The sequence below is a fragment of the Nycticebus coucang genome, chromosome 12 (assembly GCF_027406575.1).
Source record: "Nycticebus coucang isolate mNycCou1 chromosome 12, mNycCou1.pri, whole genome shotgun sequence".
Taxonomy (NCBI): Eukaryota; Metazoa; Chordata; class Mammalia; order Primates; family Lorisidae; genus Nycticebus; species Nycticebus coucang.
Genome location: NC_069791.1, coordinates 38,908,841 through 38,926,254, shown reverse-complemented (window position 1 = coordinate 38,926,254; position 17,414 = coordinate 38,908,841). Strand labels below are relative to the sequence as shown.

The following is a 17,414-nucleotide window of genomic DNA, read 5'->3' as shown; positions in this document are numbered from 1 at the left end:
TTTGTTGGCACATGTAATGTATTGATATAATGACAAATACAACTGGCCAGAACAGATTTGAGACCAAACAAAACTGACATTTTACAAATGTGCAACTCAACCATTAGGAAGAGAAATACATGGACGTTCCAAAGAATAGTAGTTTATTCTCTCGGACCATTCAGTGTATACTTGGCATTTTACCATAAAAAGGAAATAGCATCAGTGTCCCCATAGGAAGTTATAATGTAGATCTTTGGTAAGATTGACAATCAATTGAATAAGGACTTTTCTCAGTCTACAAAATAATTTTAAAATGTACAATGTTTAATGATGCCAGAAATAATTTTAAAGTCATTTCCTTTATTCTTCTTTGTGTATGGGAATTATAATTTAAACTTACAGAATGGGAAGGAACCTCTAAGAAAGCTAGCCCAATTCTCTGACTTTTGACAAAGAAAGGCCAATGCTCTAATGGATACAGTATTGCATACAGGAATCTGCGATTGATTTGGGAAACATAAAACTTAAAATATTTTTTAAGTGGGCTGATTTGAGGCATATAGCCTCTCAACTAGGTTATCTAGATAACATCTCGATTCTAACAATTCTAATGTGTTAGCGCTTGTCACCTATCTTTGAGGTCCATGTAGATTTGTGAAGAGAGGCTTCTGTGCTGCATCTCATCCTTTCCTCCAGTTAGAATAAATTAATTTCTAAATGACACAGCAGATTGTTCTCTGAGTCAGAAGATTTGAGAATTATTGCATTTTCTGCCTCTGAGTAGTGATATATCCAGCCTATTTCATTATGTTATCAAATTAATCTGTGCTTTAAAATATGTAGGAAGCAGATCCTGTAAATGACTGTGCTGGTGCTCCCTCAGAGGAAATTTATCAAGAATTGGATGCATTATCCTCCCTGTGCCACTCATGCTAGATAATTTCCCTAATCACGTTAAATAACAAGTTTCTTTTGACATACCATTCTCCCAGTCTCTGTGTTATCCCTCGGGCACCCTCACTTTCTTTAAGTAAAATGATGCATATTTGCTTTTTTTGTTGTTTTCATTTACCTTGCTCCCATAGTTATTTCCTAAGTCATCTTAAAGATTTTATCTTTTAGAAATTTTCCTGTCATGGATCATATTTTGACCTAAACACAAACACAATACCACAGTCAGTAATCTGACATTTTTATCAAAGATACATCATTTTATTTTACATTCTTTCAATATCTTGATCACCCCTTATTTGTTAGAATTTTTTTATAATTTGCAACTTATGACAACTTGGAAAAGTTGATGCCTTTCATATAGCACAAATTCATTCTGATTTCTCCCACGTACCCTCAAAGATTTCTCCTTTCTAATACCAGCACTTAAATTTTAAGGTCTTCACACAGTGATAGCAACAGTGAAAAAAAATTTCTATAATTGAGTTGATGGATACATATCCAATCTAAAATTTATACAGTAGAACCTTTGTAGGTGGACCACCCAATAGACTGTAACAAACTGGTCAACATACAGAGGTGGTTTAACATAAAGACGTAGGCCTCGTAGTGATACCCACATGTGGTACATGTCTGGTCTTTGAAAATTAGGGTAAACTTCAGGAGGTGGTCAACGTAGGCAGGGGGTCAACTATGAAGTTTCTACTGTATTTAATGTTGATTTTAAGTATAAGTTTATTACAAGTATATTTGTGGGGTTTTTTTTAACTTCTTAACTACGGAAGATGGAGTCTCTGGACCTTTGGTGTACAGTAAGTAGTAACTTAGAAGCAATCCCAGTCATAATATAGCAAGGTTGTTTACATTTGTGAGTGTAAAGCCAGCATTGGGTAGAACATCCTGGACATGGTAAAACAGATTGGATGGAAATAAAAGGGAAAAAGGAAGATGTTTAAAAACTAGGTACATTGAAAATGGTGGATTTACTAAGAGAATCAGTTATTTTTGGTTTTGTATATAAAACTGCACTTTCTTCCACTGTTTATCGGACTTAAATTCCAGATTTTCTATTTAAAGGTGGTAATCCAAATTTGTCATTTAAATAATGTCTAGAGAATTACACTTGCATGTTCTTAAATGCTAAATGTAAATATTTTTATTATCAAGAGAGCTTGTGAAGTAGAGTGTTTTATATTGCTTGGTAACTTCTTTTTAAAGGAAAAGATTTGTTTGATCATCTGAACTATAATAAGATTCCACTGTGGTGTGGCGCTCCGTGTGGCTCCTTAACACACTCAAAGATGATTTCCAGGTTGTTAGTGTCAGATTTTCCTTTAAAGTGGGTTGTATATAAACTTAACCTTTACTATTTATTATCACTATCTAAGATTTCGCCATTTAAACAAAATATTTCTGAGCATGACTGGTATCCTCCACTTTTAATTATATTATTTTTTCAAAGTGAGGTAGGTGTGGAAACATACTCTGTGAGTCACACGATTTTTTTCTTACTTTGTGTATGATTTTTAAAAAGCCTCACTATCAACAGTGGAAGCCCTCTGTTCCCTTGATATTCCATAACAGAGACTCCAGGGACATGCCATGTCTTTATAACTCACCTCTATTTATTGAAGTAGCAGCCGGCCTATCTTTCTATCTCTCAGCATTTCGTGTGTGGTTAGACTTGGCAGGTTTGTGGCAAACAAATCTGATTGTCGATTTTAGATTTCATGCTTCGTTGAAGCTTTTCATTATTTGAGCCAAAAAGTGGCGATAACTTTTTATTTGTGATGTAACTTCTGATTGTTATACAAATCTGTTCTTGAATCAGATAAAAATCAATAAAGCAAATGACCTGACTTATTAATAGTAAGGAGGGTTTTTTTTTTCCTCAACAGTGAAAGTGTTGCTTTTGTTTCCTGAGCCCATTTCAGTATGGAGAGTTTGTCTTTTACTGAATTGAGTGTTGCTTTTTTGTTCACTTGAAGACCTTTGTCTTCACAAAATCTACAGCCCAGTAACATTGAAATACATTATGTATTGATTTTACAGATTCTCATATAACACTAACATTGACTGAGTTTTCGGTTCTAGTCTAAAGTTATGTTTAAAAGGCTACTATTTTTTTCTTTGTACACAAGAAACACAGCTATTACTTTAAAGGCAAGAAGATGCATTATAAAAAACATGAAATTATTAGGGAATTATAAAAAGACTTTCAGCAATGATTTATTAAAAATTCCAATTTTAATTATCAGTGGATTTGCTCTACTTTTTTCATATTTGTAGATTTTATATTCTGAGAACATTTTAAGAAAATTTCTTGAATTATTAATTACTAGACAATGAACTGTTAATTTCCTTGTCAAAATTCTTAACATTTTATGTCCTACAAACAAAGTTTGACTTAAAATTTCAGATTTTTATGGAAATAGAACAGTGACTTATTAGTTTATTATAACAACATGGCTAGGGCAAGATGGCAGCCGAGTAACAGCTTCCTTGCATCTGGGCACCGTGAGTCTCGGAGATAGGACTCCAGGCATCTCTGGCTGGTGGGATCTGCCTATCATCACCCCTGAGAGGATACAGGGAGTCAGCGAGAGACTTCTAGACCCCAAGAGGAGGACTAAAACAGTGGAAAACCGGCAAGTGGTTGCGTGTGTTCAATCCGTCTAAACCCGCCCGCAACTTCACCAGGCACGAGAACTTAAAGAGCAAGAGGAAGTGAAAGGAAAATTAGGGCAAGGAAACAGATAAAAGAAATCACCCATGAGGAAGAATCAGCAGAAAACTCCAGGCAACATGAAGAACCAGTCCAGAACAACCCCGCCAAGGGACCATGAGGTAGCTACTGCAGAGGATTCCACCTATACAGAAATGTTAGGAATGACAGAAAGGAAATTTAGAATACACATGTTGAAAACAATGAAAGAAATGATGGAAACAATGAAGGAAACTGCTAATAAAGTGGAAAATAACCAAAAGGAAATCCAAAAACAGAATCAAATAAGAGATGAATGATATGAAGAATATAAAAAGGATATAGCAGAGCTGAAGGAACTGAAACAGTCAATCAGGGAACTTAAAGATGCAATGGAAAGTATCAGCAACAGGTTAGACCATGCAGAAGAAAGAATTTCAGAGGTAGAAGACAAAGTTATTGAGATAACTCAGATAGTAAAAGAGGCAGAAAAGAAGAGAGAGAAAGCAGAACGTTCACTGTCAGAATTATGGGACTTTATGAAGCGTTCCAACATACGAGTTATAGGAATTCCAGAAGGGGAAGAAGAATGTCCCAGAGGAATGGAAGCCATACTAGAGAATATTATAAAAGAAAATTTCCCAAATATCACCAAAGATTCTGACACACTGCTTTCAGAGGGCTATCGGACCCCAGGTCGCCTCAACTCTAACCGAGCTTCTCCAAGACACATTGTGATGAACCTGTCCAAAGTCACGACAAAAGAAAAGATTCTGCAAGTTGCCAGGAGTAAGCGCCAGTTGACCTACAGGGGCAAATCCATCAGAGTGACCGCAGACTTCTCTAATGAAACTTTCCAAGCAAGAAGACAATGGTCATCTACCTTTAATCTTGTAATCACCTGAATAGAGTTGAAACACAGTCTTCTCAGTAAAGTATCACAAGAATAGAAAAGCAATGATCTGTACTCAATATTGACATGAAACCAGTAGACGATCTGATGCACGCTCACAGAGGAGAAAAACTCATTTCAATTCAAGTTGAGGGGAGGGTCATGCGGGAAGGGGGAGGGGATTGGGGGTGCTCTTACTGAATGGCCACGGGGTGGGGGTGTTTGGCACACCTTTTGTGTGGGGGATATAACCACAGAGGGACTCTACCTAACAAAATCAAGCATTTCGACCTGGTTGTTTGCATTCTTACATTAACCAGTATGAGTTTACTTTAAAAAAAAAAGAGGGCAACGCCTGTGGCTCAGTGAGTAGGGCACTGGCCCCATATACCAAGGGTGGTGGGTTCGAAACTGGCCCTGGCCAAACTGCAACAAAAAATAGCCAGGTGTTGTGGCGGGCACCTGTGGTCCCAGCTATTCAGGAGGCTGAGGTAAGAGAATTGTCTAAGTCCAAGAGCTGGAGGTTGCTGTGAGCTGTGACATCACAGCACTCTACCCAGGGTGACAAAGTCAGACTCTATCTCTAAAAAAAAAATAAAATATAAAAAGAATAACTGATTACTTATTACAAGACTAGATATCTTCATGGATGTTGGTATCTCATAATTATGGTATTTTTATGATTATAAAAATAATACACTTTTTCTATGAACTATTTTTTCCCTCACTGAACAATATTTTCTGAGCATTGTGCCAAGTAATCATTTATGGATCTACCCAGATTTTTTCGATGAGTTCATATAACTTTATAATACAATTATTATATACCTTAAAAAAGAATTTTCCTATTTATATTCATTTAGTAGTTAGAGTCTTCTGTTGTTGTCACCAGAGTACTCTATACCATTTGTGGTTTTGTTTTTGTATTTTTACATAACAAAAGAATTACTCTTTAGACCATACATCTACTTGCTTTGCTTGATAATAGTATATACATGTAAACTACAAATTGATAGACTCAGAAAAATTACTTTCTAAGAATATCAGATTATTTTTCACTTACTTGTTCGTCCAAACTGTTACTAATGTTTAGTTCTATCAGTCTTGTATTATTTTGCCACTTTGGTAAGTAGAAGTTGTTTTTTATTATATTGATTTTCCGTTTGCCCATTAGGGCAGTAAGTAGCTTTTTATGTGTTTGATGATAGATGATATTTTGTTTTAAATGTCTATTTACTTGTTCATACAATTTGTCTTTTTTTTTTAGAAGCTCTTTATCTAAATATGTTTTATTTTCTCTGTGTGGCAAACATTTTCTCACAGATTCCTTTTTCCCTTTACTTAAGGTATATTTTTTTCACAGAAGTTTTTAATCTTCCTTTATTCATATTTGTCAGATGTTTCTTTGGCAAGTTTGTGAATTCCTATTACAGAATTTTTTAAAGATTATAAAACAGCCCCTATCTTGTCTTCTAATAATCTTATACTTTTTTTTTTTTAGACAGTCTCACTTTATCATCCTCAATAGAATGCCGTGTCACAGCTCGCAGCAACCCCAAACTTTTGGGCTCACGTGATCCTTTTGCCTCAGCCTCCCAAGTATCTGGGATTAGAGGCGCCCACCCCCATATGCCTTTGAAGTATTGTTAGAGATGGGGGTCTCACTCTTGCTCAGGCTGGTCTTGAACTCCTGAGCTCAGGCAATCCATCCACCTCGGCTTCCCAGAAGTACTAGGATTACAGGCGAGAGCCATCGCACCCTGCCCAACAATTTTATAATTTAAATTTTCTTTTTAATCTCTTTAAACTGTTTTTAAGCCCATTTCAAGAGAATGGTTGAACTTTATTTTCTTCTAAGTACATAGCTAAACTAATAATAACTTCTTCTAATTAATATTATTCATATGGTTACCATTATTGAAGACTTAAAATTGCAAGCTCAATATTAAGTGTTTTGCATAGTTTATCCCTTTTAGTTTTTATAATTTCCTTCTCAGGCTTCTACTACTATTATAATATCTGGTTTACAGATGGAGAACTCACAGCATGGAAAGCTTAATAAATGGCCAAGGTCATGCTGTTAGAAAGTGGTCAAGGTCATGCTCTTAGAAAGTGGTCAAGGTCATGCTCTTAGAAAGTGGTCAAGGTCGGGCAGCGCCTGTGGCTCAGTCGGTAAGGCGCTGGCCCCATATACCAAGGGTGGCGGGTTCAAACCCAGCCCCGGCTGAACTGCAACCAAAAAATAGCTGGGCATTGTGGCGGGTGCCTGTGGTCCCAGCTACTCGGGAGGCTGAGGCAAGAGAATCACTTAAGCCCAGGAGTTGGAGGTTGCTGTGAGCTGTGTGATGCCATGGCACTCTACCGAGGGGCATAAAGTGAGACTCCGTCTCTACTAAAAAAAAAAGGAAGTGGTCAAGGTCATGCTGTTAGAAAGTGGTCAAGGTCATGCTCTTAGAAAGTGGTCGAGGTCATGCTGTTAGAAAGTGGCAGAGTGAGGAGGGGTGAGGACTTGGATCTAAATGGCCTCATTCCAGAGCCTGTTCATAACAGTGCTGTGCTGTTTAAATTTATGTAGGTTCCTTGCGCCTCCCACTCTGGCTGCTTTCCAGTAGTGACAGTCCTGTGCGTCATCCTACCTTCAGGCCTCACCAACCTCTGGGCCCTAATCCTACCGCAGATCCCCGCACACCTCTTCCTCCATATCTTCTCTCCTGGCCAGCCGGGTGGGCTGCGTTCCCAGCCCCTGCTTTGTGTCTGTTTTGTTTCTGCCACGGGGGCAGAGTAACAACTCTGTATGGTAGGCAGTTTGTCAGGATAGAACATACACAGCACAGAATCGCCAAACTGAAACATCTGTTCTTGCCAACCACAAGAAAAGAGGTTGTACATTTGAACACACATTAAGTTGTTTTTTGTCAATCTCTAATACTAGTTGAATAATTGCTGCATACCAGGCTCAAGTATTATCTAAAAATACTGCTAATATTACTAAAATTAAAATGTTAATAGCATATTAATGTTACCTTCAGAATGAAATCTCTAATAGCATACGTCTCAAATGTTGAGGTCTTCATATGGAGCGATTGACAGGAAGTTGTGTTCTAAGTCTCTGAACCTTCTTGCCTTTTAAAAACTAGTGTTTTTTTAATCTCTTCACATATGCTCTATTTCTCCCCAAGTTCTAGTACTAAAAAAAAAAAAAAAGAAGAAGAAGAAGAAGAAGGTGTCATTAACATGAAAAGGGTGAAAGCTGGGGCACGTTTTAGCAAAATTGGAAATAGGCGATTTGAATTTTACTATGCTGAAATCCTACAGAATCACTGCTTATCTTTGGTCGTTGAGGAAGTCCAGTTTAACTCTGCATCTCCAGATTCAGGCTTTCTGACCTCACCTTTTCTTGGGCTGGTGTCTCAGTCTTCAGGAACCAGCATCACTGTGGACATCGCTGTGATGGGCGAGGCCCACGGCCTCATCACCGACCTCCTGGCAGACCCTTCTCTGCCGCCAACTGTGTGCACGTCCCTGAGGGCTGTGAGCAATCTGCTCAGCACACAGCTCACCTTCCAGGCCATCCACAAGCCCAGAGTGAATCCCTTCATTCCCCTCAGTGAAAACTACACCTGCTCCGACTCGGAAGATGGCTCTGACAAAGACAAGCTGGCCATCACTAAGGTAGGTGACATGCTTCCTCCACTTTGTCCTTTAATAGACTCTGGGTCTCCTCCCTGTCACTCCCAACCTAATCTGCAGATTGATTTCAGTGCCTGGTTCGATGTTTGATTCTGGAGACAAGAATAATAAAATTTAAACATAAGGACTTCTGTTTTTATATTTCATATCTTTCTGGAAATAGGAAATTTACCTTTTTAAATTTAAACTTCCAAGCCATTTTTACTTATAAGAAGTTTTTATACCTGTATGCCAAGCTCTGTGTTAAGCCATGAGGATATTAGATGGTGGGGAGGGAACATTAGGATCTCTGCTCCATTCTAGTGCAGATTCTGTTTTAAAGTCCACCACCTCCTAAAAGTAAAGGTTCCTTTGTTCTTTGATTTCTTTGTAGGATATCCTTCAAACTCCTTTACTTAAAGTAAAAGGCAGTCTTAGCAATTTCTACAAGCTCATACCTTATATGTAAAAAGAAGAAATAAGAGAAGAAATAATACACGCTCCTTTTTACATACAAGGTATGCATTTTACAAAAGTTAAGTTGTAAGGAGTAGGATCATGCACTCAGTTCAGACCTTAATGTTAATTTAAAATAAGCGATATTGGCTCAGCGCCTATAGCTCAGGGAGTAGGGCGCTGGCCACACACACCGAGGCTGGTGGGTTCAAGCCCACCCTGGCCTGCTAAACAACAATGACGGCTGCAACAAAAATATAGCTGGTTGTAGTGGCGGGCGCCTGTAGTCCCAGTTACTTGAGAGGCTGAGGCAAGAGAATCACTTGAGCCCAAGAGTTGGAGATTGCTGTGAGCTGTGACTGCATGGCGCTCTACTGAGGGTAACTTAATAAGACTCTGTCTCAAAAAAAAAAAAAAAAGTGACATTAAAGACTAAAAATTAGAATTTCAGTGGTCTGTAGCACATTCAGCAGAGTTATGTTATTTAGTAAAAAGCAACTGTGGTCAGTTAGTAACACCCATGTTCCTACTGCTGGGATTCTCTTGACCTTGGTATGTGATCTTCATAGCTTGAACAATTACAATTTCATATCGTTTTCTTCCAATATCCACTTCCCTAAGGAAGGTATGCCCAAGCATGAAAGGATAATAAAAAAATGGAGAGAGAGAGAGAGAGAGAGAGAAGAGAGACAAATGTGTTTTACATGTTTAAATGTTGTGTTCATTTGGGTCTCAATCAGACCTGAGGTCAGTGACAGATTTAAAGCAAAAAGCCTGGTATTTATCAGTTTGTCCTTTTCTCTTCCTCCTGAATTGCAAGATGCATAATTAGATCTTTAAAAGACCTTGGAAACTATTAAGTATCTGATTTATTCTTGAATCCCTAGGTGCCATATACTTCACTTCTCAAAAGTTTTTACCTTCGTGAGAAGAGCAGCGTGTCTTTGTAAACTCTGCCTACACAGTGTGTTTACTAGCAGTTATTAGCCACCACTTCAAGGGGGCTACCTGTTAGGACTGTTGCTGAAGTTGTTGGACCTTCACTCTCATTCTTAAGGTCCAAACCCTCTTTAGAGTGCTGGTGTCCCTTGCCTCAGTGGTAATGCTGCCACATGTGCCCCTCAAGATATGACAGGAAGAGAAATAATAAAGAGAGGGGGCAGCAGGCCAACCAGCAGGGTGTCCTCTCAGGAGGTCACACTAATGACATCACTCATATCCCATATCGCTGATGTCTGTTACATTAACACAAGCAAGGTGGTGACATTCGTACACTTAGCTCCTATCATTTCAAATCAAGATAATAAAATTAGGCTCAGCACCTGTAGCTCAGTGGCGAGGGTGCCAGCCATGTACACCAGAGCTGGTGAGTTCGTATCCAGCCTGGGCCTGCCAAACAACAATGACAACTACAACCAAAAAATAGCCAGGCATTGTGGTGGGCACCTGTAGTCCCAGCTACTCGTGAAGCTGAGAAAATCACTTAAACCCAAGAGTTTGAGGTTGCTGTGAGCTGTGATGCTATGGCACTCTACCAAGGGCAACATAGCGAGACTCTGTCTCAAAAAGAAAAAAAAAAAGAAGAAGAAAAAGAAAGATAGTAAAATTAAATCAATAATATTTAAGTGTATGGACTATTGTGCAAAATGATATAAATAATCCATGCCACAAACAAGTGACTTTGGAGGAAAACCTTCTGGTCTTAATAACTAATATAATACACAGGTATAGGTATACAAGTCCTATTGAAATGTGTAACTATAAAATTATCCTACTGGTCATTGACTCTATAATCCCATACTTGCATAAGTATCAAAATAAAGACCTCCCAAAGTTATTTTTATAATATTCATTTTGGCCACAGAGTCTCTTGTGGAATTTCTGAGCACCTAAATTTTACATAGGTAACATTTAACCAATACAGTTTCATCAATTCCTTTCCAATTAGAAGCTCATTTTCTTCTAGCACATAAAAAGTAGACATGTAAAATATGCTTGGTAATAAAATCAGTCCTCTCTTCTAGCGCCTGAGAAGAAGTTTGCCCCCAGGTTTGCTGAGACGAGTTTCTTCCACTTGGACAACCACCACCTCAGCAACAGGTCTGCCCACCCTGGAGCCCGCACCCGTACGAAGGGACCGCAGCGCCAGCATCAAACCGCACGACGCCCCTTCATCCAGGTTTGATGATGCACCTGCTGGCTTTCTGTCTCTTAGAGAAGTTACTTCCCAAAATGGAATTACAGATGACAAGGAAGGCCTGATCAATTACTGTTGGCTGGCATCTAGCTTTGAAAATGGAAAAGGTGTATAGTTTAAATGCAGAACATGATACAGATTAATATCAGATAATTAGGCTTAAAGGCTTTGTGGGTCCTTAAATATAATGTGGCAAGTGTGACCTGAGGTGATCATTGCCACTGGGACCTTTTCTGGGAAGGGTCAAGCCCAAGATAAAGGTAGACAGAGAATCATACTGAGACCCATAAATCAAAAGTATTCAACCTGACACCTGCAGTTGGTGTTAGATCGTCCCAGCCCACCAGGCCGGCTCCTTTAGTCTTACACACAAGGGCAGAAGAGCAAATCAGAAGTAGATCATCATATAAGAATGCCTAGATATGGTCAAACACTTGGTAATTTAAACTTTATTTAGGATTTTAGTTCCAATTTTACAAAGTGACATAAAAGCCAGAATTACCAAAGCTAAAGAAAAGGCACTACATTATAAGAAAGACACTATATTCAAACCTAAGAAAAACAATTTTTCAGAAAATAGCTAATGAAAGATACAGTTTTGGAGGGAGATATTGTGTTTGTCCTTTTCTATTTAGAATTAAAACAGCTACTTTATTTGAATTTAATAATTATGAGAATACCATATGATTTCAGATTTTGACACAGATATATCAGTTTAATAGCCTAAAGAATGAAAAATATTCATATCTTTTTTGAAATGCATTACAGCAATATGAGAAGTAATTTTTTCCTGACCTTAGCCTCAGATGTAAACAAAGCACCATTCTGAGTTTGGCAGGAAAATGTAAACCTTTCAAATTATAAGAATTAAATGACTGCTGACTTGTTCTGTTTCTTGATTAAAAATACAGGTTCCAGTAAACCTATAGAATTATAAGCAAACTCAAATGATTTTTCCGCCTATAAGTATTTTTCCTCTCTATTTTATTACTGGGACTAGAGTAAAACTTTTAAATATTATCATAAGAAGGAGGTTACATACTGTTTCATGAACATTTTCTAAACTTTGAAATAAGACATTTGTAATATTTTTGTCTTAAAATATTGAAAATTGTCAATTTATACAGTAGTAAATACTGATAAATGGTGACGAATAGTATTATTGTTCCATATGGTAAGCTAAATTATGTTCTCATTGTATAAGATGAGAGAGATTGCCCATTTTACCAGCACACCTTGCCAGGTTTCCTACCATACTATAACTAATGCTTCATGTTTTTTATTTCATAGATTACCTCTACCAAAACCCCACTCATACCTTCTCAAATGTCTTTCTGTTATTCTTTGTTACTTCTAATTAACTCTCATTTCCCCTCTTTCCTCATCTCTTAGTCAATGAAATGAAATTGGAGGCTGGAATTGAAATGCTGACAAGAAAGACAGTTCCAAGAACTTTTCTGAGTTTAACTCCCAAGAATCTTGTCATTCTACTTTATAAAATAGATATTCAGACTCATGTTTTCAAGAGATAAGGAATTGCACTCACTCTCATTCTTTCAATTCTAAAAATACTCACAGATGTCTTATGTGGCCGGCTATGCATTTTCCCACTATTTAACTTACTATCTCTTCATTTCACTGTCCTGTCAAAAGTCCTGATACCAAACCTGAACGTGGTATAAATTCTCACCTTTGTGGAGAAATGAAATTCAATCTAAACAGAATGTGAGCCCTGTGAGGGAAAACCATATATAAGTAAGTATAAATAGCACCAATGTTAAATACTAGTTCAGACCTTGATTAGAAACCAAAGCCCTCCTTACTGAGAAATCTTGCAAAAAACTGGTGATTAGTTCTGAAATTCACTTGAGTTTTAGCCCTATAGTTTCTTCCCTTGAGCTCTTTTATTTCTTCCTTTTTGTATCTGTCCTTTTATTGGGGGCTCTTTGAGAACTATGGTGATCAAAAGAAGAACTGGAGAAGTAAATGTTAAAAACAGTTCACATATATATATCCTTTCAGGTATATAGCTGGAAAATTTACTCCTGGGTAACTGTAAATAGAGTCTGAGAGATTGCGGACTGAGAATCAGAGGATCTTGGCTTCAGAAAGGATGTCCTGTGGAGCCTCCGTGCCCTCTACAAGAGGTCATTAGGAAAAAGAGAAACTGTGGCATAAGTGGAGGGATAAATTAGATGGGAGAATACAAGTAGGTGCTTTAAAAAATAGGTGTTAGCTAGCAACAGCTAAAATACAACATGGCTCATCTCATTCCAAGTTGACCTTGGAATTGACCTCTGCCTCTGTATGTTAGGCGAAAAGAAAGCTATGAACTTGATAAAAGAAACTATTATGTGGTAAGACTTTTCCAACTTGTTATGGGGAAAATAAGGGTATGGAACCACCTTTGTGAAGGGGGTTAAGATCTCTTATCACAGGCACATACACAGTTTTTCTCTGCTGTGCCAACATGAGGAAACCAAATAATTATTTCCTGAATCGGTTTTCCTCTCCAGAATCCAAATTATTACACATTCCTGACATCTAAACAGGAACCAGGAAAATAAGGAGAAATGAAAAGCTGAAAGTTATTGTGAGGGTCACATAAGGCAGTAATATATATGATAGTAGTACCTGTAAACTATAGAGCATTTATATATATATATAGATATATATGTATGCATATACATGTATTGATTTATTATATTTTATATTTTATTATTTACTAAATACTAATTATATTTATTATATTTTACTATTAGTAAAATATATTTAGGTGTGACTAGGTTATATATATGCATATACATGCATTGATTTATTATAGTTTACTAATAATACTAATTATATTTATTATATTTTACTATTAGTAAAATATGTTTAGGTGTGACCAGGTTATTTATCTTGAGTTCATTAAATCCACTATGTTAAAGTCACTCTACTATTGCCCTTTATATATAAACTTTTCAAAATGAGCATATTTTAAATGTTTTTATTAAAAAATACATATAATTATTGTACTGGCCTTTGTAAGCATGTATTTTTGATATATTCAAAAGTTCAGTTAATGTTATGGTCTTAAAAAAAAAATCTATGTAGAAAAGTAGCCTATATTCATAGTATAATGAACTCAGAAACAAGCACATTTAGGCTACACATATATTATATAAAATTTCTTCATGGTACATTTTACCAGGTTAATTCAGCAAAATGAGTTGAAAAGGACCAGAACCACCAGGAAATTGCCAGGTCTCTGTCTCAGAGTCAAAGTTTTCTTTGATCTTATTGTTTCCAAAATTCCAAGCATTTGTAAAATATCTAGGATGAAATTTCTAAGAAGGACATGAAACAAACTTTTTGTAGGCTTTCCTTAATTACATTTGATAATTGAAATTCATTCCACAGCTCCAATATCTCTGTTATGATATATATTTGAAGACTGCTATTAGAAGTAGGGAGAAACCATGAAGTTTTTGTATACCTGGGCCAATAGTGGAAGAAACATCTCTCTGAAAATGGAGAAGAGAGAGATGAGATGGCACAAGTGTCACGCAAATTACAGATCTTACCCATTGCCTGATTGACTAACAATCAAAGGATATAGCAAAACATCTCAGCATTACCCACTTTGAGAGGTCTGAGACTTAGTGTGGTTCTCTGAATATCCTTTTGTTCCACATTAGCACGTGTTCTGGTTTGGATTTAGCATACAGGTTCTAAGCAATGCATGCATAATATTCCTTGCACAGAGGGAACCATTCCAGTTATGGAACCTCTCTAAATTATACCCCATTAATTATATAGCTTATATGGCAATCTTTGTACAGCCATGACCCAGTAATTTCATCAATTTCATGTTTGTTTATAATAGGCCACTCAGACAGACCAGGCACATCCTGTTACAGTGCCAGCCTAAGATTGGCAAAACATCAAATTGTCAAATTATTTCTATGCAAATTGTAGACTTTGTCCTGTACCAAATTTACTAGTGCTTGAAAGAACACAGGTGTTAGCAAAACACAGACAAGCACTTTTCCCTGGAGCAGTCCAAGACTGTCAACATAGCTTCCTAAATTCTTTTTTCTCCCAAACTAGGATGGATTCTTTTTCAGATTCAACATGTAAGGTTTTGAGCAATACATGCAGGGAAATTTTGGCTTGGAATCCTTTAAAACTTATTTCCCATTATTTACATGGCTTCTATAACATCCTCTACTCTTACCCTCCCAATATCTATTAATTCTAGATTAATTTGCAAAGAGCAACCTAGACAGATCAGTAAATCCTGGTAAAAGCATTCCCTCCACTCTGCATTACATTTCTCGCAGTAAATATCATCAATGTGTTTACCATCAGGTCAATTGTTGTCATGTTTGCAAAGAGATTTGACTGAGTCATCTTCTTTTGAAGGTATCATCAGTAAAGAGAAATTATAGGCTAATGACCTGCTGCTAATCTTTTCCTCCACCAAGGAAATACTGGAAGAAGACATTACCTTTGAATGATTTTATAAGCAGTCAGGTTTTCAATATAGTTGGACCAAAAATAAAGAATACTGAAGTTTGCATTATGGTCTATATAATCTCTCTAATCTGAGATCTCCTGCACCTTTACCGGTTAATCTGCAAGGCTCTTTTAGAAAATTTTAGGGATATGATTATAGAAATAGAAAAAGAAGGTGTGTGATTCTTATTCATTGGAAAAATAGGCAAGTTATCTTTTCTCTTTTGTTACCCAGTATGCATGATGAGTGACTACTGTGGTCCTGCAACAGAGTTTGAGGTGACATAATCTCTATGTTGTCATTGAGAAATCAAGTGGTTCTGTCACTGAACTTGAACCAATGCTCAGACTGGCAAGTCTGTTATGGAAATGATGGCTGGGTTCTGGCGAGGTTTGCCCCAGTAAGTGATGAATAATTTCTTCATATTTCTCTAAATGTCCTGTCTTTCCAGTGTGGCTAGTCCTGATTCTTGGAATAACCCAGGCATGACAACCCTCACCAAAAGCAGATCCTTCACTTCATCCTATGCTGTTTCTGCCACAAACCACGTAAAGGCTAAAAAGCAAAATCGACCAAGTAAGTAACGTATTGACAGCGAGGTCAGACTCTGTGGAGTGTGCAGTCGCAGAGTAAACCAAAGCATAAGTGTTGAAATACTCCGTGGCTGCTCTACATTCAGGAGTCTTTGGTTTGACTGTTCTAACAACCAATTAGTTATTAATATCTTTTTTCAAAAAAAGGCTCAATAACCAGTTAGTTGTGTAAATTTCCACTTTATATGATGATACAGACTCTTTTGGTGTTATTGAACCAGATTTCCTATATTGAACTTATTGGCTAAGTAGAAAATCACCATTGCCATGAATCATACTCTGGAAGAATAATCTTAGAAGAGAAATCTCGGTTTTACTTTTACTGTTAAATAAAAATTATATTTCAGGAACATGGTATTTATATGAGTTCAAAGAAATGCAGTATTTACTATACATGAGTTATGATAAAGAATTTGGATATTAAAATAAACAATAATAAACTTTTAGGTTTGGACAGTGAAATGATTTGTGGGAAGATTATCTCATTTGATTGGAGTCTGTGCTGACTCAGAATTGTGATACTCAGAATTTTTTCCAGATTCTGTCTCCTAAATACCCTTCTCCTAAAAGCACAATTGAAAACCTGAGGTATTTACTTTGACCCTTCCTCCATGGAATTTTCTAACTCTAAGTTTTCACTTCTCAGTAGTGTAGAAAACTTTAATGAGCTTTTTAGTAACTTGTTGCTTAGTTTCTTAATCTTCTGTCTTTAGCAGCCTAAGAATTCACCAATGGCTCAAGGGAAAAACTGCCCATTTCTCACTGAGGTCTTAGACATTCAGTGCTGGCTGCCTTGGCAGCCCCCATCTTTATGTCATCAGCCTCATGATGTTACTAAAAGCTCTGCTGGCTTTGGCTCTCTAGCATCCGTACTGGCTGTCTGGATGGCTGCCTCTTGCTCGACACCAACAGTCTGTAAATAATGCTGAAGGGAAGAACCATTTTCAGGATTTGACTCACCCTCTTGAGGTCCTCTTCCCTTGGGGAACCTAGTCCCTCAGAATTAGATGCTTTTCCTTGATGGCCTTTTTGTATGATTTCATGGGAATTACATCACTGAAGGAAACCCTAAAAGGTATTCTGATATTCCAACAACGATCTGGTCCTGTCTACTCTTTAGAAATGTTCTTTAAAGTTTACACCTTAGAAGTCATTAATAATAGGCAGCGCCTGTGGCTCAGTGAGTAGGGTGCTGGCCCCATATACCGAGGGTAGCAGGTTCAAACCTGACCCCGGCCAAACTGCAACCAAAAAATAGCCAGGTGTTGTGGCGGGCGCCTGTAGTCCCAGCTGCTTGGGAGGCTGAGGCAAGAGAATTGCCTAAGCCCAAGAGCTGGAGGCTGCTATGAGCCGTGTGATGTCATGGCACTCTACCAAGGGTGATAAAGTGAGACTCTGTCTCTACAAAAAAAAAAAAAAAAGAAGTCATTAATGACCTAAGAAATAAAACCAAGCTTTCTCCAGGGTCA

General features: G+C 37.3%; 1 protein-coding gene across 1 annotated transcript in view; it reads left to right on the top strand.

Moving 5' to 3' along the window:
- Positions 1-17,414, top strand: part of PDE3A (phosphodiesterase 3A) — a 312,683-nt gene that overhangs the window by 253,474 nt on the left and 41,795 nt on the right. Inside the window, exons 3-5 of the mRNA XM_053556790.1 lie at positions 7,944-8,201; positions 10,679-10,833; positions 15,804-15,928. Coding sequence (XP_053412765.1) covers positions 7,944-8,201; positions 10,679-10,833; positions 15,804-15,928 — 538 coding nt within the window. The remainder of the gene's footprint in view (positions 1-7,943; positions 8,202-10,678; positions 10,834-15,803; positions 15,929-17,414) is intronic.